This window comes from Mirounga leonina, unplaced genomic scaffold (assembly GCF_011800145.1).
Source record: "Mirounga leonina isolate KUSES-001 unplaced genomic scaffold, KU_Mleo_1.0 Mir_173, whole genome shotgun sequence".
NCBI classification, from domain to species: Eukaryota; Metazoa; Chordata; class Mammalia; order Carnivora; family Phocidae; genus Mirounga; species Mirounga leonina.
This window is the reverse complement of record NW_023270447.1, coordinates 88,725,274-88,752,385: the sequence shown is the minus strand read 5'-3', so window position 1 is coordinate 88,752,385 and position 27,112 is coordinate 88,725,274. Positions and strand designations below refer to the sequence as shown.

General features: G+C 43.3%; 2 protein-coding genes across 2 annotated transcripts in view; both read left to right on the top strand.

Moving 5' to 3' along the window:
• LOC118020052 (calmodulin-binding transcription activator 1) overlaps window positions 1–15,556 on the top strand; it is a 642,738-nt gene extending 627,182 nt beyond the window's left edge. Inside the window, exons 19-21 of the mRNA XM_035019893.1 lie at window positions 603–677; window positions 3,318–3,348; window positions 12,275–15,556. Of these exons, the coding sequence (XP_034875784.1) occupies window positions 603–677; window positions 3,318–3,348; window positions 12,275–12,307 (139 nt within the window). The 3' untranslated portion in view covers window positions 12,308–15,556. The remainder of the gene's footprint in view (window positions 1–602; window positions 678–3,317; window positions 3,349–12,274) is intronic.
• A 1,575-nt stretch (window positions 15,557–17,131) lies between these two features.
• On the top strand, window positions 17,132–26,322 carry VAMP3 (vesicle associated membrane protein 3). The gene is made up of 5 exons (XM_035019892.1): window positions 17,132–17,236; window positions 19,342–19,423; window positions 22,695–22,853; window positions 23,588–23,639; window positions 24,491–26,322. Coding segments are annotated over exons 1-5 (315 nt in total). The 5' UTR covers window positions 17,132–17,234; the 3' UTR covers window positions 24,511–26,322.
• Window positions 26,323–27,112: the final 790 nt, after the last annotated feature.

Below are 27,112 nucleotides of genomic sequence, written 5' to 3'. Positions count from 1 at the left end.
CAGTCCGTCTTTGTCTGTTTAGCAGCTTCCGTCTCCAAGCCCCCCGCCCCCCAGTTATTTCGGTCTCCCCCCCACCCCGACTTCAGCTGGGGTGGGAGTCTGGCAGGACCCAAGTTCCTGCTCAGAGAGGGCGCTCCTCCGTTGGGCAGTCGGAATTGTAGTGTCCCTGCATGCGAGACCTCGGAAGGATAGCTAGAGGCCAGCTAGTCCATCTTAGCGTGATGGGGACCCTGAGCGCAGTGAGAGAGCCGACAGAAGAAGTTCAGGAGAGTATCAGACTCGGGCGAACCAGCTTCGCCCCTGAGAAAGCCTGTGTAAGGCCGGGACACATTCTTCCAGAAAACGAGCTCACGAAGGGTTGTGAAAGGACAGCCGAGCGTCACCGTATGTTGCACTTGGGCCCTGTGTCGCTCACAGCCAGGGGGAGGGGCTGCCACCCCCTCCTCCCTTCCCGCCGGCACTGCCCAGGCCTGCCCTGCTGTGGGGTTTGCTACCTGAACTGTTTCATTAAAGGCCCTCTGCCACTGCTCCCCCGTTTTCAGCGTGTGCCCATCAAGCCTCACGGGACCCTTCTTGTGACGGTGATATTCCGGCTTTTTCAGGAGCAGTTTGCTAACCAAAAAGCAGGACCAAGCTGCTCGAAAAATAATGAGGTTCCTGCGCCGCTGCCGCCACAGGTAACCCTCCTCCTCACCTGGACGTTTGCTCGTCGAGAGCCGCACCACCGCCCTAACCCTCCGAACCACGCGTGACCGCCTGTGCAGAGCGAGTCCCGGCATTCATCAGAGGAAACATCCCGAATCGCTGTAGGCGAGCGGAGCTCTCTGACTAGGGACTGAGCTGCCACTCCGGGCACCCGGGTACCCGTCTCAGATTCCGTGGTAAAGAGCGAGCAGTGGAGGCTCAGGCCGGTGACTTTCTGTCCTAGTTTGGGTGTGAGGACAGCTTAGCTTTTAATTCCCGTTTGTCTTTAACCTCTTATTTGTGTGCCACACGGCCGCACGCTCTTCACCCCCAGCCCTCCCCGTGCCAGTGTGTGTCCACACAGAGAATAAACAGAGTTCCTGTTCTCAAGGAAGGGCTAGAAAACCACTCCCTCCCTCCCTCCCTCCAAGTTCTCCGACCGAATGGCGGGTGCCCTCTGCTGGAGATACGCAGGAAGGGGAACCCGGCTGAGCTGAGAGGTGCATTTTCAACTAGGAGGAAACAGGCTCCCGTGACCAGGGCCTTCCCTGGAGACAGGACAGCTTCCCGCTAACTGGCTAGAGGGGTTTCTCTTTGTTCCCTCAAATTTGAGCTTCCTTTGTGAACACTAGGCTCTTTCCTTAGATTTGGGGGGAGCTCGTTTGGTGAGATCGTTTGGTTTCTGGATTAGGTTAGCATTCTGGTCTGACATCTGGGCCAGGGGCCCCCTGAGCTGTGTTTGGATGACCCTGTGTGGTGTCGTCACTTCCCTGATGCTTCCCTGTGCATCAGGAGCTGTGTGGTTTACAGAGCCGAACTCTGAAGCAAGCTCTTTGACGTCTCATTTCCTCTTCCTGTTTCATTGTACCTAAGGCCTGAGTGTCCAGATTCAATTCGATTCCACAGAGGTTCCCTTTTACTTCGGTTTTTCTTACTCCTGAACCTGTCTGCTTGCTAGCTTGGAAACTCTTTGGACTTTGAGACTTAATAGGGGTTAACTGTCCATTTGTACTTTCACTTCTGTTAACAAAAGAATTCTATGATGTTAAAAGGAAAGGTGCACAGAGCCACACGTTAACAATGATAAAAACTTTTAAAAGAACATTCTCTAGGATGTATTTGGTGTTCTCTAACTAGAATGCTATTTGGAAGAAGCTAATGCGCACCTCCTGAGCCTCAGCAAGCCATTTGCTCTCAGCCACCACGCATGACTGGGGTCTTTGCTCCCGTAATTAGCTAGCCGATGAGATTTCAATGTCGACACTCAGCTAGGAAGTCTTGTTAGGAAATGCAGATGAAAACATGAGGCGCTTGTGACATAATCACATTCGTTCTGGCCTTCCCGAGGGCGGTCTCTCTTCGCTCCCACTAGTCCTACCTTTGCCAGCATGAGAGTACTTGCAACCAGATAGGGTGGTTGATTTTCTCTGTTCGTGAAACCTCTGGGGCTTCCCTAGGCCTTTTTCCAGAGGTTCTTACATGTGCTCACACTCCTTCCTTCTTCCTCTCCAACCTGCAAAATGAAAAACAAAGGAAGATTCTACCCAGCCCTGTCCAGACTGCAGTTAATGCTTTCCCGGGACATTTTATTTTCAAGAAAATTAGCTTTATATTGCTCTTTCTTAGGCCACTTTGAACAAACCTAATGTTCACAAATCATGTTTTCCTTGTTTCTCCTAGTCTTCTCCTCAAGCTTTGAAAACACGTATAGGTAGTGTAACCTTAGTCATTATGAGCAAACTGACATAAAGTCCCACTCTCCTTTTCTTTTCTTTCTCGTCTAAAGCTGTGCCCTGTGTTTACACTGGGCGTGTTGAGAGGGCAAGCTACTTAAACAAACGTAGGTGCATAAAAGGCTACCCCCCCCAAGAGTAGACTGGGCAAAGGAATCCTTTCATTCTTGTTTTCAAAGCTCTCTTTTTATAAACTAGTAGAAAAGAAGTTCATGATTACTTTTCTCAGGTTCATATTTTAACTAGTAGTAACCTTTTCAGGGTGGCAAAGTTTGTTATGAGGAGAACATCAGATTATGGACTCTGAATTCCTACTCATTGTTTGGGATGAAATAAAGACCCCAACGGGCTCTTTTCCTTACTTGCCCTGGAATAGTTCAGAGGTTAGGAAAATTATGCAGGCAAATTTTAATGACCTTTAGATGCCGACTGTGTCAGATCCGTAGTCTCTTCCCATCCCTGTATCCTGAATATCGATAGAACTGAAAGTCCAAGCTCCTCTTTTCCCTACGATGAACATAGCCCTGTTTCCATTCTGTGGTACTAAATATTATTTTAAGAGAAACTGTCATGTGTCCTGTCCCTGAGAAGCATTAAAATAGAAAACCTCATATGACACCCTCTCAGAAAAGGTAGGTAGGTAATGGCTTCAGGAATCAATAAGTGTCCCGTTTCTTAAGGATTTTGCTAAGTCATACGACCCCCACGTTTTTAGACTTCACGATAAATTGGTGAATTTACTACCTGCTCATTTCACATACCCTGTCACCACTCCTTTCTTTCCAAAAAAGGAACCACTTTATACTCTCTTTTGTTGTTGTTGTAATAAAGCTATGTATAAGGTTTCTGTTGTGACCCTCACATGCTAATAGCTCTTTGGTGTTGTTTTACTGTCTAAAGCCCCCTGGTGGACCATAGGCTGTACAAAAGGGTGAGTTTAGCTGCCTGCTAGCCAGTGTTTACCTTTATCTTCCATTTTCAATATTTTGCTTTTTGCTTGCTTGCATGGGGCTGCAGCCTAGGTATGCCAGTAAGTTTCACATCCATTTTGAATGAAATAAGATAAAATGAAAACTAACCCTAATTACTAACACTGCTACGTGATACAACATGGAAATAGTCACATACAGCAGATGGACAAATGCATGAGTGAGAGAAAGGGAGGCCCTTCTGAAACTGCTGCAGGGCATGCTTAGAAGTTGGGGGAGTTGAAACAAGGCTGCACCATAAGAAAACATCCAGCAGGTGGTTCTTTGTGATTCAAATAATTGGCCACAATGAATTCTCTCAACTACTGCTGAGTCCAAATTTCTAAAGCAAGAAAGCGCACCAGGTGATACTGGCTTTTTTTTTTTCCTTATTTTATTTTATTTTTTTAATGAATCCATTTCTTATTTAGAGTTACTATTTCCCCGTTACCCTATTCCTCTAGTTTCATTTTCTAAATCTCCCTTTCCCTGGTGCCGTGAGGTAAGTCAGCACACGAAGCTGCCCTTTCAGAAGCAATGCAGGACGTTCATTATAACACAGCGAGCAAACTTGACTTCCAGAATTTAATGGCAATGCTGAATAAAGACTACGTGGTGTAAAGTGTCTTAAGTCTGTATATCCTATGTTGCAACGAAGACGGGATGTTCCAATAGAATTTGTATTTTAAAGAAATGATAATGGAGAGGTATCCGGTAGACACTATTGATGTCCTTGAGATTTTAGAATAGGACGCTGATTTGTAGGTATGCCCAAGAGGCAGAAGTCTCTGTCACATGGGACTATGACATGCCAGAAGTTACAGTAAAGGATTTAGGGTCAGGAAATTGATTTAAAAGCCAGGAATACCACTCACCAAAATCCTATTTGAATGTGGATTAATTTGACAACTTTTGTCTGATAGACTTAAGATGCACTTAAAAAATTAACACGGGAGTTACCTCTGCCAACTCAACCACATTCAACGCCCTCCCTTCCTAACCCTACAGTAATACTGGAGTCATGTTTAGGATTTCAGAGAAGAGATTATAATTCAAAAAATCTAAAACTTCTAATGTTTCTGGAGCTCATATTTTTCATCCAAGTACATTTATGTGGATCCTGGTATTTTGCTCGTTATATTTTAAGTCAAAGGCCAGCTAACTTTTGCTTAAGAGGCTTTAGTAAGCTAGTAAATACCTTGTGCTCTGTGGGCCGCACGGTCGCCTTCACAGCTACTCAGCTCTGCCATTGGAGCGTGCACGTGCCCGTAGCTAATACGTCCATGAATGGTTATGGCTAGTGTGCCAATAAAACTTTATTTACACAGATACTCATCGGGCTGGATTTGGCCCGTGGGCTGTAGTTTGCTGACTGACGATGACAGGAGAATTGAGTTTTTATAAGTTCTTCCTAAAACAAGATTCTATCCCTATAGGAGACTCAAAGTCTCACCTGGTTAAAACCATGGATAGTCACTGAAAGAAAATGTATTTTTTAAAAAATGAAGCAGCTACACTCTTCTGTAAATTTAACCAGTTAGTCCTCTTGAGAACCAGGCAGTTGTTTACAGTTGCCCCGTGTAGTAGAGCTGGCTCGGAGACAGTGTTTAAAACATAAGAGTAAAAGGGGACACAAATCTCCATTTCTTTCTCTTTCTGTTCCTTCTCACTGCCTACATACACAGATACTATTTCTTTCCACTTAGAAGCACCTCCCAAAGAGCAGACGCATGACCTAGGATTCAGTTGAGCTAAAAGTTGTAGTATCTTGCCTGTGCCATTAATAGTCGCCACAAGGAACCAACATTTAGTAAAAATGGTTGCTTATGCACTTTTGAGACTTGTTCGCTTCTGGTATGTCAGTGATCATTTTTAAGAGTACATTTTCCAAAGATGCTCTTCAACACCAGAATCCCTACCTTAGCTTCTTTAGCACCTGCTGCATTCCATCATAAGCTCCTAAAACTCCCCCCCGGGCGTGGAAGGTTGGAATCCCCTGACACGCCTGCACCTGCAGTCTCCAGGGAGTTTGAGAGATAGGAGCTGAGCAGCGCAGGTTCATTCTAGAGTGGTACTGTTTCTCTCCCCGTGGCTCTAATTACCAGTAAGATCTCCCTCCCTCTCTGTTCCGTCAGAGAAGCCACAGGGGCCCTTCCGCCAACAGTCCCCAAGTTGAAATGACTCTTGGGAGGCAGAGCATTCTCCGAGGAAAGTTCCTGGAGTTTATGTCAATTCCTGGAGTTTGTGTCAAAGAAGTTAATATACTTATTAATGTATGAAGTATACCATATTTAAGACATTTAAGCTTGATACATCAAAAGATAATATTTGAAAACTGAAGGAATTAAATTTTGCTGTGCAGCATTTGTCAGATATTATTGAACCCTGCCTCCTAGATGGATGAAGCAGAAGGCTATCTAGAAAGGCAGGTGATGTCGGTCATCAGAATTAAGGCACAGTAGGCTAATTCCAGGAGCATGGCAATCAGAAAATATCATCGTGTCTTCCAGTTTTTAGTCTTCACTTGGGGAAGGCAAAGAAAAAGCCCCAAATACCCTTCACCGCATCAGCTTATTTTCACACAGCCTTTCATCCAGGCTTAGCCCCTAGTTTACCCACATAAAATAGAGTTTCCAAATTCTCAAGAACTCTTGCAGGGATTTGTTTTGTCTTGGATACAATAACTGTCCTATTTAAAAGAAAACTTCTGTTATGCACAGAGATATTTAAATCAACAGTCTTAATTATTATTTCAGTTAATTTAGGTGTTCTACTACTTTCACACAAAAAATGACTGGAGGATTTCTGAGATGGAAGAAGTCTTTGAGGTGCACATTGCTGAAGACCCTGCTTCCCAGCTGGGCTTCGAGTATATTGAACAGGGTGTTATTTAGGGTCCTAGCAGAAAACCAAGTTACCTCATATGTCAAGAAATAACAAATACCTGAATTACCTGACAGATTCATCCTCCGGGTACTGAAACTAAACAGGGCAATTCCTCTTTTTCTAGCTAGAAAATGGCTTTCCACTTCTATCTTTAAGATATTTGGGTTTTGTGGGTATTAGGAAGTGTGCTTGCAGATCAGAGAGACTACTCTCTGAAAAGCGATTCCTAGACAGATTCCTTTTTTCCCCTGGGATAATATTTCCGTGAGAGGGCTTTACCACCTAGAACAGGTACTACAGGCACTATCCTAAACAGTGGGAATTCTGGTTTTCCAATAACCTGTTTTTGTAAGTTGCTGGCCTAGTACCTGTGTTCAGTAAAAGTGGGCAGAGCTATCCCACTGTCATGAAAGAACCCTAATTGGAAGAAGAAGAGGTAACACTGTCTGGTCACAAATTTTTAGGCAACAGATTTTCTCCGTATTTGACAGCTGGGTTTCCAAACACTTAACTTGGCCAGATGGTGCCAGTTATCTGGGTAAGTAGTGATCTCAGCGCTGACTCTTAAGAGCAGTCCTGTGAAATCTCTTCAGCGGGTCATTATCAAGTTCTGCAGGTCACACTTACACTTTTTGCTCTGTTGTATATACTTTAATCCAAGGAACAATTCTCTTAACGATGCCTGGAAGAGTGCTGCTTAATGGAGAGAAGTAGACAGTGCTCTAGGTCAACCACGGTGACATCACGCTTCCTTAGTTGACATGAGGCATAGTTCCCGAGTGGGGCCCCACGTATTTGGTGAGGAGTAGGAAATGAATGTGTGGGATGTGTCACCATGGATGTAATTCAAATATCCAAAGTAATTTTGTCTCACTTGCCTCTTTTAGGAAAGGAATATTTTGGGAACACAGTGGTGTGTGTTCAACTGCAGACAACATGCTCTGTGTCATTCTTATTGGGCCTCTCTGTCTTTTTTGTTTTGCAATCCAAATGAGATTTCTGGAAAATGGCAAGATCTCTCTTTTCCTAAATTCCCCACGAGCTATTGCAGCTCTCAGAGCAACAGGTAACTAATCAGAAAGCCGCATCTGGCTGCCCTGTATATTTTTGACGTCCAGCATTGCAAGAATATACCTGCTAAAATCCACTGACTCATGAAACATTTCTCTGGCTGAGCGTTCCTGAGTAGATGTAATGAAACAGCTTTGCCTTATGCTTTACCCATGGAGCCATTGTTTGCTACAAGTTTCGGAAGCAGGCCTACTTCATTTATTCATGAATTATCATTGGACGTCTGACGGAAATAAACCCTGTGGGCTTTTGCTGGCTTTCAGTGCTGTTGCTTACTACATCACTTCAGTACATTAGAATGCAGCATTCGTTTTTTTGTTGTTGTTGTTTTTCCTTCGGTTTTGTTTTTTGTTTGGGGGGTTGGTTTTGGGGGGGGTCTGGGGGGGTTGTTTTGTTTTTATTTTTTTGTTTTGTTTCGTTTTTCTTGTTGTTGAGACTACAGCAGTATCCCAAAGTGGCGATCATTTTCAGCCTAGAATGCTTGGGCAAATCCAGGATTTGTCTCCAGTTTTTACAGTTGAATGGTCACAGGTCAAAGTCTTGCTCCCCTAATTACCTCAACGCCAAGTCAGTCGTAGGAGTACTGTTTTCCAAGGTACTTTCGGGAGGCTGAGAACTGTGCTCCTTGCCCCTCTCCATACGGTAGTGAGAGCCTTGTAGCTACAGAAGTTGTAGTCTCTGTCCCAGTTAATTGTCTGTCCCGTCCCACGGAAGGCTGCTTTGCCAGTCTTCTGCATGGGGAAGTTCAGAAGCAAGCGTAATCATAAGGGGGTTTGTTTTTAGATGACCAGGACATTCTTAGGTTCTTTACTGGCCCTGAATGAATCTCGCAGGTGTAATTCCTTTAGAGAACCCAAACCTCAGGAACCATTAGCTGCATGTACCACGCAACAGAAGTTTATTGAACATCTGTATTCTAAGCTCTATAAATACAGTGACTGGATTTTCAAGCATAATTCCAACTTCAAAAATTCTGGTCTCTATTTACCAAGTTGTGCGCTGAAAAAAAATAGGCTCATAATGCAGGTAGTATCAATGACCCCGGTTCACTTAGTTGATTGTTGGTTTTGGACTATAAAATTGAATTTTTTTTTTCCTCCATTGAATTTTTCAGTTGGGTGTTTTGTGTCATGTGAATGCAACATTTGTGAGACGTGTAGTAGTAACAGATGGATAGAAAAACAAACTTTTTTTTTTTTTTGGAGAATGACGAGCAGGAATAATTATTACAGAAGAAGTGTACTCCTTGTAGCACATTTTGGAAATATAAGTAAGCCAGGAGAAAAGCCCAGAGGTAATAACAGCTAAACTTTTATGACCCTTCTCGTGGCAGATGTTATGTGTAGTTAACACGTGCCTTTTAGTGGTTATTCATGTCCTGACAGAGACAAGGCAACAACAAATTTCTGTAACTATTGGAAACATCTGTTTTTTAAGATTTGCTAACAAAAATTCGAGTATCAAATGTTCTAAATTACTTCAGTGATATAGTTAATTGTTGTGTGTTTCTTTAGAGGCAATAGATCATTCAGACATTACTTTTTGTCCAGTTGACATTTGACTTAAAATAAAATTAAAAATTAGGTACCTCTAGTCTATCCTAATAATCTGCCCTCAAGTAATTTAGAACTCCATTTATGACTTCAGTAGGGCAGATTGTAAAAGTCCCCCAATTTCATCTAAACGTTGAGAGGTAAATTGACATCCATGTAGTCTGCCAATTGGACATTGGAGGAGGATAAAAATCTTCCCTTTCCTTGATTCTTATTCCCACTATTTTCAGATCTCAGATCCATTTTATAAAATTGATAAGTGCATTTTAAGTGGAGGAATGTTTGTTCTCCCAAACACCATAGTAAAATCAACGTAAGGTCTCATAAGGGACAGCGTCTCAGAGTTGAGGAAATATAATTGTTAGGAATATAGGTGTTAGTTGTTACCAGTTTTCAAAAATGTACGCCTCTCATGCCATGGAGATTTTCCAAATGCCTTCGGAAAAACCGATACAGTAACAGTTTTTTTTCCTCATTGTTTTGTCCTCCTGAGGTATGTTGGAGGCAGCAGGGTGGAGAGGTGAAGTCAGACAGGCCTGGGCTCAAATCCCCACTCTGCCACTTGTTAACTGAATTATTTGAGGCAGGTTGCTTCATTGCTATAAATCTCAGGTTCTGCATTTACAAACTGGAGAGAATGGGGATGTGTTGGGAGGACTAAACGAGGTAACAAATACTAAGCCTGTACGGCCATTGGATCAGAAGCCTTCTCTTCCTCTTCCCTAATTCCTCCTGAACATCTTTCTGTTAAAAAACAAAAACAAAAACAAAAAACTATGCCATTGAAGCCATTCGGGTATCATTTATCATGCTAACGTACTGTAAAAACCTCGTCCTGAAACTGAGAACTAAGTTCTCCACCATAGCTCAGGAGTGATGAAAGCCTAGAAATCATGTCGGAGATCAGGGCGTCTCCTTTTTCCAGTGTAGATGATCGTAGTCATCTCTGTGTGTGGACATGCATCTCTCCTTAACCTAGAACCAAGCGAGGCTATCGCTAGTTTATAGCAGAGTATTTACATGGTGACTTTGAAACCTCATGAAAACTTAGTTGACTTTTTAATTAGTTTCAAAAGAAATTGAAAAAAAAAAAAAACCCTGCAAAAACAAATGTGACCATTTTAACTAAAAGAAAAACGTTTAAGATTTACCCACTATGACCAGCTGATTACAGCTTCTTTGGTATGAGACTGTATGAAACATTTCTGGCTTATAATTCACTCTCCTTTTTCTTTCATCTCAATGATGAACTTAATCTTTTTAAAGCGTTCCTCTTCACTCTAGAAAAACTGTGGGTGGATATCTGTGTTTATGCTGTCAGATTTTGAGTTCAGAATTCTTCAGATTCTAGAAATCTCATCGGTGATGGAGTCACTCTTGCATATCTGTGAATGAGTTCTGTACTGGTGCAGAAATAAAATGTCGCATTTGAAGGAGCATGCACATTTGGCGGTGGTTCAGCAACTGGGTCTGCACAAGTACAGATATTTTGCATGCCCGGAAGTAAAGGTGGCATCAATGCATGCCTTGCATTTTTCCAGCCAAAGGGCTGTTAGTATAGATATTGCATGTTTAAAAATTGAACACACAATATAGCATGTTTCAATTTTTAAAAAGCCATTTATTTATCAAGTATGCATGTCCAAAATTAGGGACCTATAATGATGCACAATTCTGTACTGTAGTACGATCCAAATTACTCTAAAACTTAATCCATGGTATATTTAATTATAAAATTTAAAACTAAATAATACCTGGATCCAGTTATGAACAGAGCAATGTGTTCTCAATGTACCTGTTAAGAAGGAAGGATTTCAGTAGTTTGGAAGATACAGTGTTGATCAAGCTGGACCTGGTGTATTTAGTAAATAAGTCAGGCAAATAAGCAAGTTTTCAAACATGATAATTCTTTTTAGTATTAATGATAAAATAATAAAGCTTTTTTTCTGAAAGAGAGCAACTACTCTTTGAAGAGATTGTAGCAACGTTGCAGAATACTCAGAAATGATTCTGCTTGGAGGTGGTAAATTTCCTTAAATTGCTATAATAGCGTATGTGCCAGGCCTTTGAATCCCAGCCTGTGTAATATTAGCAACTTCCTACTACTTTTCAAAATGTTTTCTTCCCCCTGAGTGTTAACAAGAATCTTAGAAAGTAAAGTGGCATTTGTTTTAGAATAGAATTTAAATTGACTGGTATCACTTAAGATAACAGCAGAACCTTATCCTTAGAGAATCAGAAAACTGTGTTTGGGGGATTACTGACCCCTTATAGGCCCACGTGAGAAAAACAGATGAGACCTCTTCTTGTTGCACTGTTGAGGTGTAGGGTATACGTGTCCCGAGAAACTGCCGCTTCTGTTCGCCTAAACCCATTCTCCCAGCCCCGTTTTGGGAAACAAATGTTACTATACGGTATGCAGAGCTACACGCTGTCTGCCTTGTACCACACCTGCTGCCTTCAGGACTTAGACCCTGAAGCCACACTCGCATTTGATGATTTTGCTATTAAGGCAAGATCTTCATTATTTGTCACTAAAAGGAAATAATCTAGCTTACAACCCCTTCCCTGGCACGCCACCTACATCAGGTGGCCATATGCAAAACCCAAGACAAAGTTTTATATTGAAAACTATAGACCGGAGGGGATCATTAACACGTAATTTGCTGATGTGAACTTCCCATGACTCTGTTGATAACAATTTCATTTAAATGTGTTTGCTACAACATGTTGGATAAATAGCACAAAGTGTACCTGCTTGGTACGCACCCCGTTGCTGTCCATCTGGGAGCACTAGGGGAAGTGACCTGAACATCTTGTAGAGTTACAATGTGGAATGGGAGGAAGGTAAGGAATAACGAAAATCAGAAAGACTCCACAATACTGCGAGCGCAGTAGTCGAGCTGTGCAGGCGTCCGATCGGCTTCAAGATACCGACGGTCTTGAGTCTGTGAGCAAAGCAGTTCAATCCCTGGGTGTGTCAGACGCGAAGTAAGTGTGTGTGCAGTTTCCCTAACTTGCCTCCTGTGGGATGGCCGGCCATTAATGGTGGTCCTACCAGGCTAAAGAGGAAAGCTAGGTGAACAGTTAACTCTTCCTAAGATGAACACGTTGCTGTCACACGTGACTTAATGCTGTAGACTTCGGTTTTGCTTTGTGTTAGGAGCACTCGCTGCAGAGTAGAGTTTCAGGAAGGGTCATGTCTTCCTCCTGGAATATTTCCCCCAGTAGTGTAGCAGGAGTTTCTTTTGCCATCAGTGTTCCCAAGGGTTTTGTCTTGGTTTTTCACTTCAGAGGGAATGGTAATGGCCTTCCCCTCACCTGGCCACGGTTTCACTATATAGCTATCACCTGGTGTTCTGTTCTGTTTCTCTTCCAGAGTGAAAGAGTTGAGAAAGGCCAAGGAACTTGAAGACATACAGCAGCATCCCTTAGCAATGTGACATTGCTTTTCAGACTGTTTTCATTTCTGTTTTTAGCAGAGACAGCAACGACACGCACACGCACGCACACACACGCACACACACAATCCCTCTGCAGTTTTGGGGAGATCAGCTGCAGGATTTTAACAGGAATGTGTTGGTCATTGCATCTGCACTTTCATGGACAACTTTTAATTTGATCAGCAAGACATCTTGGAACTCAATCTTCTGTTGGATCATGGGAAAACAAGACACCACGAGGAATTGGAAGAGGCTTCCTCTTCTTAGGAAGAAGCCAGTTTCCTTCTCATATAGGGCTGTATTCAAACATCGTGTGGAACTGTACAAATATTTATACCAAAAATATAGACAAGCAAAGGTGGGGATGCACTAGCAACAAAAGAGAATGCTGCTCCTGCACCTGTCAGTTACTTCCAAGAAGCTGAATCTTTGGGATTGATTCTCAGTGGAGGGCTTAGATCATACAAATCTTTATTGGGTCCGTGTGTTCTCATTTCCTTCACTGATCTTATTTTATTTTAATTTGTGTTTGTTTTAATCTCTACAGCACACTTAATGCAACTTTTAAAATCTGCAGGTTTTTAATGTCTTGTGGAAATTTGCAGAGGGGCGGGTGTGTGGTAAACGGGTAATGCATGGGAACTAATGAGAAACAGCTTACAGAGTTTAAATTTATTTTCTTGTCCCCACCACCTCCCAAGAACCTGCGAGTATAGTGATCATCTTGTCCCTTTTGCCATGCTCAGCACTTTAATTTTTGGGCCTTACTTTCATGTGCAATGAGATTTACTTAGAGAATTGGTACAGCATGGAGCCTTTTTTAGTAACCTTGGAAACTGTAGTCATTCTAAGGAATCATAAACCTTGCCTGGACATTTGCCACCTAAAAGATCAGTGTGGTGCTGCGTTCTGGCCAGTAAATTCCATATTTTTGGCTATAATCTCATCCAAACTGAGCAGTTTCTGTGTATATATAGAAGGTAGAAACGGAAAGTGAGAAAATATTTGAAAGGGATTATATTAATTGCTAAATATTTTATTCACAAAGGTCAATAACATGGCAAGATAAAATTATTTGTATAGTTTTGTCTGAACGAGCGAGAAAATATGTGGATGTATTGTTTGTATATATTGTATATATTAAAACAAAGAGATATGTGCATGAAACCAAGAAAAAAGAAATGAACAAAAGCAAAGCATTAGTGGCTATGGTCTGTAAAATGAAACAAAAAAAACTTTATTTCACTATAAGAGTACTTTATTTTAAATGTTCTTTAGAAGAACATTTTGCTAAAGCATGACTAAACTGCAAAAAACAAAAAACAAAAAAAAGAGCTACTGTATTTAGACTTAGGATAAAAGGCAGAGTAACATTACTTAAAAAAAAAAAAGGATATGTTTACATTTAATTTTGGCTACCAGGAGTTTATTTTATTTAATTTAAAATTTTTTTGCCAACGGTGCCAAGTAATGTGAATGCTAATATTGCTTAAGAAAATTAAGTTACTTTTGCTAAACAGATAATCATAAGATGAATCTGTGTATAGCTTAACACCATCCACTCACTCCAACAAAGAACACTTAGAACGATCAAAACCTGACAAAAGAAATAGTATGAAAAGCAGGAACACTACTCACGTTTTTCCTATCTCCTGCTGGAAATCAGAAAATATATCAAAAATTGCACAAAAGTAACTAAAAATTTAAAAGATGCAAACTGGTCTCGTAGGGTTGTCCTGGTCTATTACTCTTTCCATACAATGAGGAGCCAAAGAAATCTGATGCTTTTAAAAATTAAACGACTAACGTTAAATTGAGAGAATAAAGTTCGCATTTGCTGATGCCGGTTTAAAATTCCCAGGTAAAGTTTCAGGATCAGTTGGTGTAAAGCTGAGATAACAGTTTTGTTTTGTTTTTTTCTTGGTTCTGGCTGCCAACTGTAAGTTAAAGCTCAAGGCTCGTTGTGAAGCCTAAAAATATTCACAAATAAGCTTTTAAACTGGTGTCTTTAGAAGGAAGGTAGATACAAAAAGATTGTGGTAAAAACTGGGGTCAGTGCTCTTGGTGCCTTTTCTATAATTGTACTTGTTTTTTAATTACTTCCTTTCACTGCCAACCTCGGATTACTGTACAGTATATGTCTTACCGCTTGTGATCAGCTTTGACAAGTGACGGCCCCACAACCAGTAGCCACCTGTACATTTGTAAACTGACCTGGCTCGATTTTGTTTTTAAATGTGTGGGTTATTTTGCAGCTGTTGCCCTCCCCACCCCGAAATGCCTATTATTTTACCCAATTTGACCTGTAGGAGGACACTGAGTAATTTACAAACACACAAATGTATGGTAAATGGGAATAGGAAGGTGAAAGCCAGCTCTTTCAGGATATCCCATATTAGTACTGAACTTAGATACGTTTATTCCATTTATTATGGTACAAATAACTGATCTTTTGACAAGAGTAATGACCTCAGTGGATTTGCGTTAACCCTCACATTAAGTTACTCATATTTTTTTTTTTTTTAATGTCTCCCATGCTACATTATTAGCCAAGTAAGTTAGAAACTTCTGGAAGGTAAAGACTTAACATAGAATTAGGAGGGTTCTTACGGAGGGGATAGGAAGTAGGTTCAGAACCTACCGGTGTAGCCTGCCAGTACAACTGAATCCTAGGTGAGGTACGAATGCACTTCCACTGAAACGACGCATTTCTGACCGCTTTTCCTTGGTTGTGAATCTTAATTTTGAATATAAGACGATAGGTAAGCGCAGCTTTCTTGGATAATCTGAATTCCCAAGTGCCAGGAGTAGGACTTCATTATAAAATTAATAGCTAATCTTATTCTGTCTCCTGAGGATTTAATTGCTATTCTTGTTACCCATTTGAAATCAGCTGTACTGTGTGAACGAAATAAAGACAATAACTCGGACCCCTCTCTGGCTGCACGGTCGCTTATGGCAGTTCCACACAGTAGTTGGCGCCCAATGGGGGGTCCCTGAGACTTGCATGTAAAACTAGTCTAGATGTCTTCTTTTTTGTAAGTTTTATTTTTGTAATTGTGCATGTGAAGCATCATTGAATCAATGGATCTGTTGAAGAACTCAGCTGCTGGAAACCATGCAAAATGTTTTGAATTGCCCTTAAAATATGGAAAATGTTTTCTGAATGCTTTATATTCTTTCTGCTGTAAATTAAAAATGAAGAAAATTTCCCCATACTATGTGTGTGCTTTGCTTTAACTTTACCTGATACTGAAATCCAGGGTGACCAGCCTGTTTCAAAGCCAGATGAGATCATCTCATGTATCTCCTTAGATCTAGAGACCGTGTTTTGCCATCGACTGTCACAGAGCTTCAGACATGCCCATAAAAGAAAAATGTCTTCGTAAGCCACTGCCCCTAGAACCCTTGCTTCTCAATGGTCTTCTCAGGCACCTCTCAACATACCAGTTACTTGAAACATAAAGACACGGATTTAATTCACCACTGCCGCTAAAATCCTCTGCTGTTTTTGAAAAGGCATTTTCCAACTGACTACTAATATCCATCTTCTTTTCTGAGAATTCTGTCATCATCTCCTTTCCTTTCGCTGCAGTGTCATCTTGTCTCCCTGGTAGTCCATCTTCCACGGAGTCCCGTGTGGATGCTCCTGCCAGACCAAGTCCGCAAGGTATCTCCCAACTCCACCAGGCCCCAGTGATTTCTAGAGCCCACTGCATTTAAATGACATTCTCCTTGCTTGTTTAGCCTCACTCTTTGTTCTGTCTTACTTTCACCTGTACCCCAACCTGCCCCTTCCAGTTGGGCGGTGCAAACCATGTCCATTTCCACTGCTGTCTGTGGTCATGTTTGTTCATCCCTTGCCTGGAGAGTTCTCTTCTTATCTACTTACCCAACTCAAATCCCACCTCCTCTGTGACACTCTTGTTCATTCCAATGCACACTGACCTTTCCCTTTTCAAATTATTACATTGACAGTCGGAAAAGACAGTTCGGTATTTAAGTATTTTAGTTTCCATTTCTCATCTCACCCGCCGGTTGACCTGGCAGTGTTTCTGCAGTGTTGCTTTTTTGTTTTGTTTTTTTAAGGTAGGCGTTGTCTACGTTGGTAGGATACTTCCAGTAACAACTTTAAATACATTGCAGAGTAACTCACTGCATTGGATTTGTGCCTCCGCCTACAGCCGACCAGAAGTTGCGGACCTACTGTGTGCCGGGGCCCGGGAATTTAGAAACACAGAAACTGACACAGCTCCTCATGGCCAGGCTCCCGAAAACAGATTGTCGTACGGCCTGTGCAGTGACAAATACTTGAGTCACAAACGAGCACACGAAGAGAGGGAGTCGAACCCTATCAGCGCCTGTGATAAATACCCCAAAGGGACTTCCGATCTCATTTTAACAAGTTTCCCTGGGAAGCGTGGGGTCCCCAGGACCACTGGGTTAACGCGGGACTTCAAGCAGAAGCACACCGTCAGGCTCCAGTACTGTCACGGCCAAGGAAATGGCTCCCGGGCCCAGAATAATGCACCACGCCCCCGACCCAACTTACCTACACAGTCCCCTTGCAGCGCCTAATGCGCCACATGCCCCAGCATCGCACGGGCGGCGGCGGGCAGAGCGCGCCCCGCGCACTCAGCTCGCGCGGGACCGCCCCGCGCTCTCGGGTGGCCCCGCCCCGCGCTCTCGGGTGGCCCCGCCCCGCGCTCTCGGGTGGCCCCGCCCCGCGCTCTCGGGTGGCCCCGCCCCGCGCTCTCGGGTGGCCCCGCCCCCTTCCGGCGCGCCCCTCCGCGGCCGCGCCCGGCGACGTCATCTGCCCCGCGCCGCCGCCCCGCCCAGCTCCCGGCCTTCGGTCCCGCTGCGCCGCTGTGCTGACCGTCGCCCGCCGTCGCGAAAATGTGAGTGACGCGGCGAGACGCGGGGCGGCCTCGGACTTCTGGGGGCGGTGGCCCGCGGCTGGGACCCTCCCCCGGCTCGGTTCCCCCCCACCCCCACCCCGGCAGCCGCTCGGACGCGGGCCTGCGCGGTGGCTCCCGAGGGCCGGGGTGGGCGGTGGCCCCGCGGGTGCGGGCTGCAGGCGGGCCGAGCCAGCGCCGCGGCGCAGCTCGCAGCCCCGCGGCTGTCGGGCGATCGCGGAAGAGGCGGGGGCGGGGCGGCCGGGGGCTTCCCGGAGCTAGGAAACGCCCCCTCTTTCCCCTGGCCCTACCTGGACCCCACCCCCTTCTCCGCTTCCCTTAACCTCAGCCCGAGGCTCCCGAGAGGAGCGGTGGCCACTGCCCTAGACCTGGAGCGCCCGTTCGCCGCCTGGGGCTGGGCTGGCCTGGGCTCCGGAAGTTGCAAGGGAAAGGACCTCGGCCCTGTGTAGAGCGGACTCAGGAGCAGAGCTGTGGACCTTCCCTCTTTAAGCAGAAGCCGTCTTGCAGCGGCCCTTAAAAACATGGAGTTTTCCATGGTGACATTCAGAGGAAACTGTCAAGAGTCACAAGGACCCTCTGGCCCCTCCAGCCTGTCCATCGCTCACCTACAGAGGAGGAAGGAATGGGTGCTTCCCCCGGTTTCTTTCGAGGAGCTAGGGTCACCACTCTGGAGTGTACCTGCTGAGGCTGCTGTGCCAGGAAATCAGTGGTTAAGGTCTAGATCCGTGGAACCGTTATGGGACGTGGTCTAAAGACAGGCTCCACTGCAACCAGCCGTGTTGCCTTTCTAAACCCCACTTTACACTTCTGTAAAATGAGGTTAATAGTAGTACCCCCTTCAGAGAGTTATAAGGATTAAATGAGAAAACATACTAGTACATGGTCCTTCACTACTATCAGAGAATAAAAATAAAGTGTTAAGGGCAGGCATGGGACCTGCTACATCCCTGGTCTTTGACACATGGTAGGTATGAAAGACCTTGAATCAATGGATGCATCCGTAGCTTGTGTACAAGACACATACTAGGTGCTGTCTTGGATACAGGGAAGAAACCTCTTAGACACAGGAGTCTGTAAGGCAAGACATTACAGATGACCCTTGAACAAGATGGGTTTGAACTGTGCAGGTCCACTTACACGTGGGTTTTTTCTGATAAATACAGGACTGTAAATGTATTTTCTCTGTCTTGTGATTTTCTTAACGTTTTTTCTCTAGCTTACTTCATTGTAATAACATGGTGTGTAATACATATAACATACAAATATGTGTAAACTGTGTATGTTATTGATAAGGCCTCTGGTCAACAGTAGGCTATTAGTAGTTACATTTTTGGAGGACTCAAAAGTTATATGCAGATTTTCAGTTGGGGGGAAGGGAAAGGGGTTAGCACCCCCAAACCCCACCTTGTTCAAGGGCCAAATGTGTGTGTGAAAAATCAAAGCGTGGCCAACCAAGTAATGGAAGCAATAAGGACTTCAGAGCCACAGTGGTCAAGGAGGATCTGCCTGTGGGGAAATAGGCATTCAGTGAGGATTTGAAGAGGAGTACCTTTTAAGAGAGGAAGCACTGCTTCATCTCACCTTTCCCACTCATACCACCCCTCCTCCCTGCATCTTGATGTTCCTGACCCTGTTTCTGTGAATGAATATATTTCTCCTTACTGGAAAAGTGGCATTCTGTAATTACTCGTAACTATGAAAACAATTCTTGCCACAATGAGAGATCAGAAGAGTACTGAGTGCATTTAAGTAGATGTGTGCCTTTAACCAATAAAAAATTGGGAGGTAGAGTTTCTCTCTCTTAGGATCCCTGATCTGAAGATCAGGTGCTTCAGCGATGCAAAGTAGAGCTTACTAAACCTTCACTTTAGACTCTGGTCACTTTTCACATATGGATGAATCTTGGAAATTATAGAGGAATTGGAAGAAACGTCATTAGAACCTTTGTTCATTACTGTAGGAAGGATTTCTTTTTCTGCTTTAGTTCTGAAACTTCTCACAGCGAGGTCTTGGAATAACGTCTTCATACTTACAGAAACGTATTTGGAATCAGAATTTACTCATGCTTGTGCCTTTCCATGTTTCAGGTCTACAAGTGCACCTGCAGGTTCAAGTGCTGCCTCTGGCAGCAACCGAAGACTTCAGCAGACACAAAATCAAGTAGATGAGGTACTGCTCTCAAGTATTGAAAACAGGGAATTTTAAACCAACATGGGAACACTCTGGAAAGAATTCTATTTAGAAAAAGTATCATAAAAGCATGAGTATAAAGGAAATTTTGACTGTTTCATAATAACAAATGAGCTAAACTCTGAGAACTCAGTCTTCAGGTGTCATGCTTGTTTTCCTGTGACCAAATCTTGTGTCTTAACCACAGACACTCCTCCTGAGAACATCTCTCCAAGAACCACTTTATAAGATACAGTTTGCCACAATTAAAAAAAAAAAAAAAAATGGAAAAGAAAAAAAAAAGAACCACTTTACTAAATAGGGTAATAGAGTTTTAAGGATTAGGTCGATAGATTGTTCAAGCCAAGACCAGTCGCTCTGACCAGATTTTTCATCAAAATGCTTCCTACAGTAGCCTGACGTACTGGTTACCAGGCTTGAGGAAGCCTCTAGAACTCCGTTCCAATTGTTGCCCATTCACGTACCAAAGGCAGATGCTGGCAAACTGCTCTAGCCCAACAAATCGAAATTTGTGGAATTCTTGAGTCAGAGGACCCTCACAGCATCTTTTGTTCTGCTCTGTATATGCAGACCCACAGTGGAAGACAGTGAGAAATTCAGACTAGTATTCTATAGCCCAAAGAGCTGTCAGTGTCCAACAAAGACATCTTGGTCTTTCTGCACTTAGCTGCTTTAAAAAGCAGTTAAACTTAGGTTAGATTGCATTATTAAGTCATTTGGTAATATTTTGGTCTAATGGTTTTGTTTATGAACTGAATTCTGAAAATTTTACATTTCCATGGTAAGAAACCCATTCTAATTCCATCCTGGATGAAACTTTTGTTTACTTACAAAATCAAACTGGGTCCTTTTTCTTAACCAAAGGAATTTTAAGGAGAGGTGTTTTGTTTTGTTTTGTTTTGTTTTGTTTTAATTGAGGTGAAATTTACGTAACATACAATTAGCCATTAACCAGTGGTTTTCAGTGTATTTACAATGTTGTGCAGCCATTACCTCTGTCTAATTTCACTACTTTAGCACTCCCCCGAAGAACACCCTGGACATGTGTAATCATCACTCCCCGTTCCCCTTTTCTCCCATTCCTGGTAACCTGTAATCGGCTTTCTGTTTCTATAGATTTGCCTGTTCTGGCTGCATCCTGTAAAGGGGATCATGCACCGTGTGGCCTTTTGTGTTTGGCTTCTTTCACTCAGCATAATGTTTTCACTGTTCATGTTGTTTGTAGCATGTCAGTACCTCCTTCCTTTTTATGGCTGAGTGGTGGTCCATGGTGTGTTTGTGTACATAATTCATTTTTCTTTTCATCTGTGGAGGGGTTTTTGAGTTTCCACCTTTTGACTGTCATGAATAATGCTGCTGCAGACATTCATGGACGAATTTCTGTGTGGACGTATGTTTTTATTTCTCTTGGATATGTATCTAGAAGCAGGAGTGCTGGATTACGTGGTAATTCTGTGTTTCACTTTTTGAGGACCTGCCAAATGGGTCCACAGTGGCCGGGCCAGCCTTCATTCCCTCCCGCAGTGTCCGGGGGCTCCTGCTTTTCCACATCCTCACTAACACTTGTTAGTTTCTGCTTTCTCTGCGTGTAGCTGCCCTCCTTCGTGAATATGAAGTATTTCATCATGGTTTTGGTTTGCATTTCCTTAATGGCCAGTAGTGTCGAATATCTTTTCATGTGCTCGTTGATCATTTGTAAACATTCTTTGTAGAAGTGTCTATTCAAGTCTGTTGCCTGGCTTTTAATTGGGTAGTTTCTGTCCTTGTTGTTGGGGAGTAAGAGTTCCTTATATATATGTATTCTGGATATTAAACTCTTATTAGATAAATGATTTGCAAATAGTTTCTTCTGTTCTATAGATTGTCTTTTCACATCCTTGATAATGTCTTTTGATACACAAAAGGTTTTAATTTTTAAAAAGTTAAATTTATTTTTTCTTTTGTCGTTCTTGATTTGGTGTCAAATCCATGGCCAAATCTGAAGTTTGGAAGATTTGCTCTTATGTTTTCTTCTAAGAGTTTTATAGTTTTTAACTCTTATTCTTAGGTCATTGATCCATTTTGAGTTAATTTTTATATATAGGGTTAGGTGTAAGGGTCCAGTTTCATTCTTTTGCATATGGCTGTCCCGTTGTCCTAGCACCATTTGCTGAAGAGACCATCCTCCTCCTCACTGAATGATCTTGACAGCTTTGTCCAAAAATCAGTTGGCCATAGATGTTGGAGTTGATTTCTGGATCCTCAGTCTGTATGTCTGTCCTTACGCTAGAATCGCACTGCTTTGGTTACTGTAGCTTTGTTGTAAGGTTTTGAAATTGGAAAGTCTGAGTCCTCCAACATTTCCTTTTTCAGTATTGTTTTGGCTCTTCAGGCCCCTTGCAATTTCATAAAAATTTAAGGATTGGCTTTTCTGTTTCTGGGAGGGGATGGTAGGGGGAGAAGGCCAGTGGAATTTTAGTAGAGATTGTGTTGAATCTGTATATCTGTACAGTGCTTTGAGACATCTTGCCATCTTAATAACAGTAGGTGTTCCCATCTATGAACATGGAATGTCTTCCTACTTAATTAGGTCTTTAGTTTCTTTCAGCAATGTCTTGTAGTTTTCAGTGCACAAATCTTTCGCCTCCTTGATTCAATTTATCCCCTAGGTATTTTATTCTTTTGGATGCTACTGTATATGAAATTATTTTTTTAATTTCCTTTTCATTTCTCTTGTATGGAAACATTCTGATTTCTGGGTGTTGGTCTTGTACCCTGAACCTTTACTGAATGTGTTTATTGACTCTAGTAGTGTGTGGATTCTTTAGGATTTTCCATATACGGAATCATCTGCAAATAGAGATCATTTTACTTCTTTCTTTCCAATTTGAATGTCTTTTATTCTTTTCCTTGCCTAATTGCTCTGGCCAGAACTTCCAGTACAGTGTTGAACAGCATTAGTGAAAGTGGTCATCTTTACTTGTTCTTGATCTTAGGGAGAAACTCTCCACATCGAGCATGGATGTTAGTTACGGGTTTTTCCATAAATGCCCTTTATCATGTTAGAGAAGTGCCCTTCTATTTCTAATTTGCTGAGTATTTTCATCATGAAAGAGTGAGCCACTCCCTGCTCCCTCCTTTTTAAAAGAAAGTTGTGGCTCAAAGTCATAAAGTGCTGACCTGAAAGAAAATGAGCCCATTTACCTCACTGAGAGTTTTGCTTGTTCTTCCCTTCCTTTATGTGTAACTTGGTGTGATCGCGTTCATTCAGGTAGTTGACATCATGAGAGTCAATGTGGACAAGGTGTTGGAAAGAGATCAGAAGCTCTCAGAGTTAGATGATCGTGCAGACGCGCTGCAGGCTGGAGCGTCCCAGTTTGAAACAAGTGCTGCCAAGTTGAAGAGAAAATATTGGTGGAAGAATTGCAAGGTAATTTTCTTTTTAACTGGTTTTTACGTTAAGTCACCCTCTGTATTCTCGGAGGGTCAACTAAGGCTATGGGTATTGGAGATGAGTTTGACGGCCCATACGTGGAAGACTGGATGACTCTGAGTCTGAAGCACTGACTGCATGCTCTTTCCTATCCCCTCAGCTAGGAATGCTCCATGACCCGTGGCTGACCTTAAGAAGCATATAGAACAGGAATGTCCAGAGTCAGTCACCAACCTAAGCCCCTTCCAACCCTCCACCCCTACCCTGCAAAGCCCTGAACACATACTGGCAGGAGAAGGCTGGGGTTGGTGGTCCGCTGGCCTGTGGTTCAGCGAGTGGCTCCGGGGTCACAGGATGGGGGGGTGCAGAAAGCAGCCCACAAGCAGCGTACCCCAAAGCAGACCTTATACATCTCACGGCCCCCTTACTGGTATACAAGTGACACTTTCTGATACACAGGACAAGCGTAGTAGCCCTGCCTTGTGTGAAGAACTTGTATACACAAGCAAATGCCTTTCCAGGGACCACAAGTCATTTGACCATTTTCTAAAAAGCAGATAAATAACTTCATGCCGTAATTGAGAACAGTAAATTTAGGCCTTAAAGACTATGAATTATTTCAGATTATAGTGCACCTTAACTTCTTGGTCCGTGACTAGAATATCATACTCTGCAGTGAGCACCCTTATGTCTATGTTTGGAAATGTGAAATGGTCTATGTTTTGTCATAGATGTGGGCGATAGGGATTGTCGTTGTGGTCATCATCATCATCATCATCATTGGTGAGTTCTCCTGCCCTAAATTCATTATTCAAATCTTCTCGGTACGGTCACAGCTGATTTCACATACAAGAAGTCAGAATAAAAGTTCCCTCAGAACTGTTAGTTGACTCCAAAGATTTTCATTTTCTTCAGTAAATGTTTTAAATACTTGAGTGTTACTTCATCAAAATCCAAGGGTTTTTTTAAATATAAACGTTGGCCCTTTGAAGTTAGAGGAAATGTATTCATTTCCACTGACCCATCTGTTTTCAGTCTGAGTACATCTTCATCTGCTATTTCCTTTTATAAGAAAGTATCGTCTATTGATTAAAAGCATGACTACCTGTTCTCCACCATGGCTCCATTCCCATCCAGCTGCGTGGCCTTGGGCAAGCAGTTTAACGTCCCTGATCCTCAGTTTCTTCACTTGTAAAGTGTGGATGATAAAGTACCTTACCTGCCCCTTAATGTTTGCTGTGAGGACACCACTGCTCAACATAGAAAAAGTGCATGCGATGGTACCCGGCGCATAGGAGTAATGATAGCTGCGTAAGTAAGTAAATCCACACAGACAGGCATGCGTGCACGAAGTATGATTACTGACGTTATTACTGCCGCTACCGTATATGATACTGGAACAGGCCGTTGACGTTTGTAGCCCAGGACCTGGGAACCATTTGCAAAAGCAGTTCTTCCCATCCCTTCTCGACAATGTCCTCAAGCCCTCGACAAAGTGTAGAGAAGCCACTAGTAAGAAGTTGGCCAAATTGAATTGCATATTTAGACTGTGATGTTCACTGTTAACTCTGGGTGTGCAGTGGGAGACTGAACTGTTGTTTCCTCTGCTTCTTTGTGTCTCCCCTGCGTGTTAGTGTGGAATGTTTCCCCGTGAAGAACCAGTGCAGCCCCAGCCTGCCGTTCAAGAAAGCTCTTCAAGACATTTGACTTAGAACCTGCTATATTCTCGAGCTCGCCTACTGTTCTGTCTAAACTGATTATTTTCTGTTTGTTACCGTAAAGTTTAATTTCTAGGCAACGTGCCTTTGTAATGTCATAAGCACTCCAAACTTGAAAGTGCAGCCGCCCGGCCCACACCTGGCCCGGTGCCTTCACAGATTGCACGCGGCTGACGGAGAGGATCTCTTCACTTCCCGAGTGTCATCTCCTCGAAGTCATGTTGTCTGATGCATTGGTGTTCATTCCAGTTAAGGGAATTTGTTCCAAGTTAGCTATCCTTGCCGTCTGACATCTTCAGAACCACATTCTAAACCTTTAGGTAATCAGATTTCCAGTTTGTGCCTTCCAGAAAGAACACTACTGCCTAACGCAGATCTGTAACCATAACAGGTTGTGCCTTATTTTGCTATTTTTCTGGTTCCCTAGAAGAGAAGTCTCTACTGTTCATAAGCACTACTGACTCTTGCGCTGTATTTAAAATAAGATGTGGATAGAGTTTTGGCTCTTACATTAGATATGAAGATGTTTACTTTCTTGTTACTGTTTTTGTATCACTTGCTAAAAAATATTATTTTAATCAGACATAATAGCCTCTTTAAAACATTTTTATAGAACTAGGGCTATGACCAAAGTTTCTATTTTGCCAAAAAGTTGAATGCCCAGTACAGAGTCCTTAAGTCTGTTCCTGACAGATAAATTCAAAAAAGTGACAAATGGAACTTAAGGTGCCCTTCAGAATTAGAATTACAATCTTGTCTGTGAACCCTCTACATCCTAACAGGCCTTTCTTGCCTTTGGAGTGCTGTGGTCAGCGCAGCTCCCCCTCTGATTCAGCATTGCTCCCAGGGCTGAGGGAAGGTTTAAGCTAGACTCTGACCATCTCATCCCTGGAGACTGAGTTCTACCCGGCACTTCACAGAATGTCAGCTGTGGACTCCAGTAGGTCCCTAATAATTATGTGAGCAACCATTCTGCAGCCTTCGAGTGAGACCATCTGTGAACTGGTCCTTAACTGGCCCAATCCCCATAGACGATAGTCTTTGGGAGTTTGTTTCCTATTTTTATTCATATTCCACTTCCTAAATCTGTCTTCTAAATTATGCTTTCAATTGGGCATTGGGCAGGGGTGGATGACTCTTCTTGGAGGATAGCTAACCAGAGACCCTTTCTTTCTTCAGCGTCATAGATTGCACAAGATGCTGCTCTGGAAATAGCTTTGTCATCTGAGAGACTTACTGTGTATGTGAGATGTGCATCATCAGGGCGGGTGGCTTAAGGATGGGAATTCAGGTAGGCATGCAAACAGGCAAGGAGGCGCTGAGGGACAAATGCAGGGGTATTACTACTCTGGCCCATGGTTACTGGAGGATTCCAAAATTCCTGTTCACATGCTAGCGTGGGACTTACAAAGCAACACCAGTTGAGGGGCACCAGGACACGAACTCCCTTTAATACCTGTTCCCCTGGCCTCACTGAGATGCTGCGGTGGAAGACACGCCCTGCAGGACGCCCAGCTGTGAGAAGGAAGCAGCGGGGTCAGTGTGGGGCGGGCCGTGGGCCCACCCCTCCGCTCAGGGGCTCTGGCCGGGTCTGACTCTGAAACCTTGGTGCTCCCTCCTTGCCTCGTGCCCAGTCCCATGTAACCCGCTGGCTCCTGCATTAACCCAGGGGCACCTCGCTTGTATCTGTGCATTTAGCTGGGAACTTACCCACTATAATGAACTGAATAAACTGTTTATAAACGGAATTCCGGTATCTGTGTTGCTTGTGGAAGAACAGCTGTGCATGGTCCAAGTCTTAAAAATGGCATTCGTTGCTGCTGCCCTCACCTTTCACTTAGAAACCCCAGACTCCACTTTCTCTTCTTCTCCCCAGTTCCCTCCCCGAGGACTCATTTCTTAGTCCCCAGCATTTCCCTGTACTCTAGTAAACCCAAGCAAACCCTTCCCCTCGTGAAAAGTATAGATGAATGGGGGCTGGCTTTCTCACGATTACCAGAATGCTCAGGATCTGGCTTTTGAGTTTCTTAAATATATGTTCTTTAAAGAATGACGTGCAGAGCTGGCCCTGTGTGTGGTAGAATAGCAAGCCGCCTACGTGGCCCACAGGGAAGGTAACGTGGATGGGCGAGAGACTTCTCCAAACATGGCTCTTGTTTTGATTCAGCACATCCGTCCCCTTGAATACACTTCCCTTCTTAATCTGCCATGGCTAGGGAACAATATAACAGGGGTGGAAGTAGCCTTTGCTTACAGTTGCGATAAAATGCCATTTCCTATAGAAATCTGGGAGAGAAGAGGTTGACTTCTTCCATCGCCTTGACCTTGGAGAGGTGGGCACCGCTTTTCTTGTCTGGCATGCTAATGTGTCCTGGCAAAGCACTTACAGTAGAACTGTGCTGTTCGTTCAGGACCTTTATATAATGAGATCTACATAAATTTTGGTGCCATTTTCAAGATTTTGAAGGAAAATCTACCATAAATGCGCTCTTTTCTGCCTCTCCTGTAAATGTCAGGATTCCTCAGCCAACTGGGTCC

Excerpts from the sequence above, each read along its gene's own strand:
- VAMP3 (XM_035019892.1), top strand. Across the intron at positions 22,854-23,587 it reads ATTGGTGGAAGAATTGCAAG|ATGTGGGCGATAGGGATTGT; the intron begins GTAATTTTCTTT and ends GTTTTGTCATAG. Across the intron at positions 23,640-24,490 it reads CATCATCATCATCATCATTG|TGTGGAATGTTTCCCCGTGA; the intron begins GTGAGTTCTCCT and ends CCTGCGTGTTAG.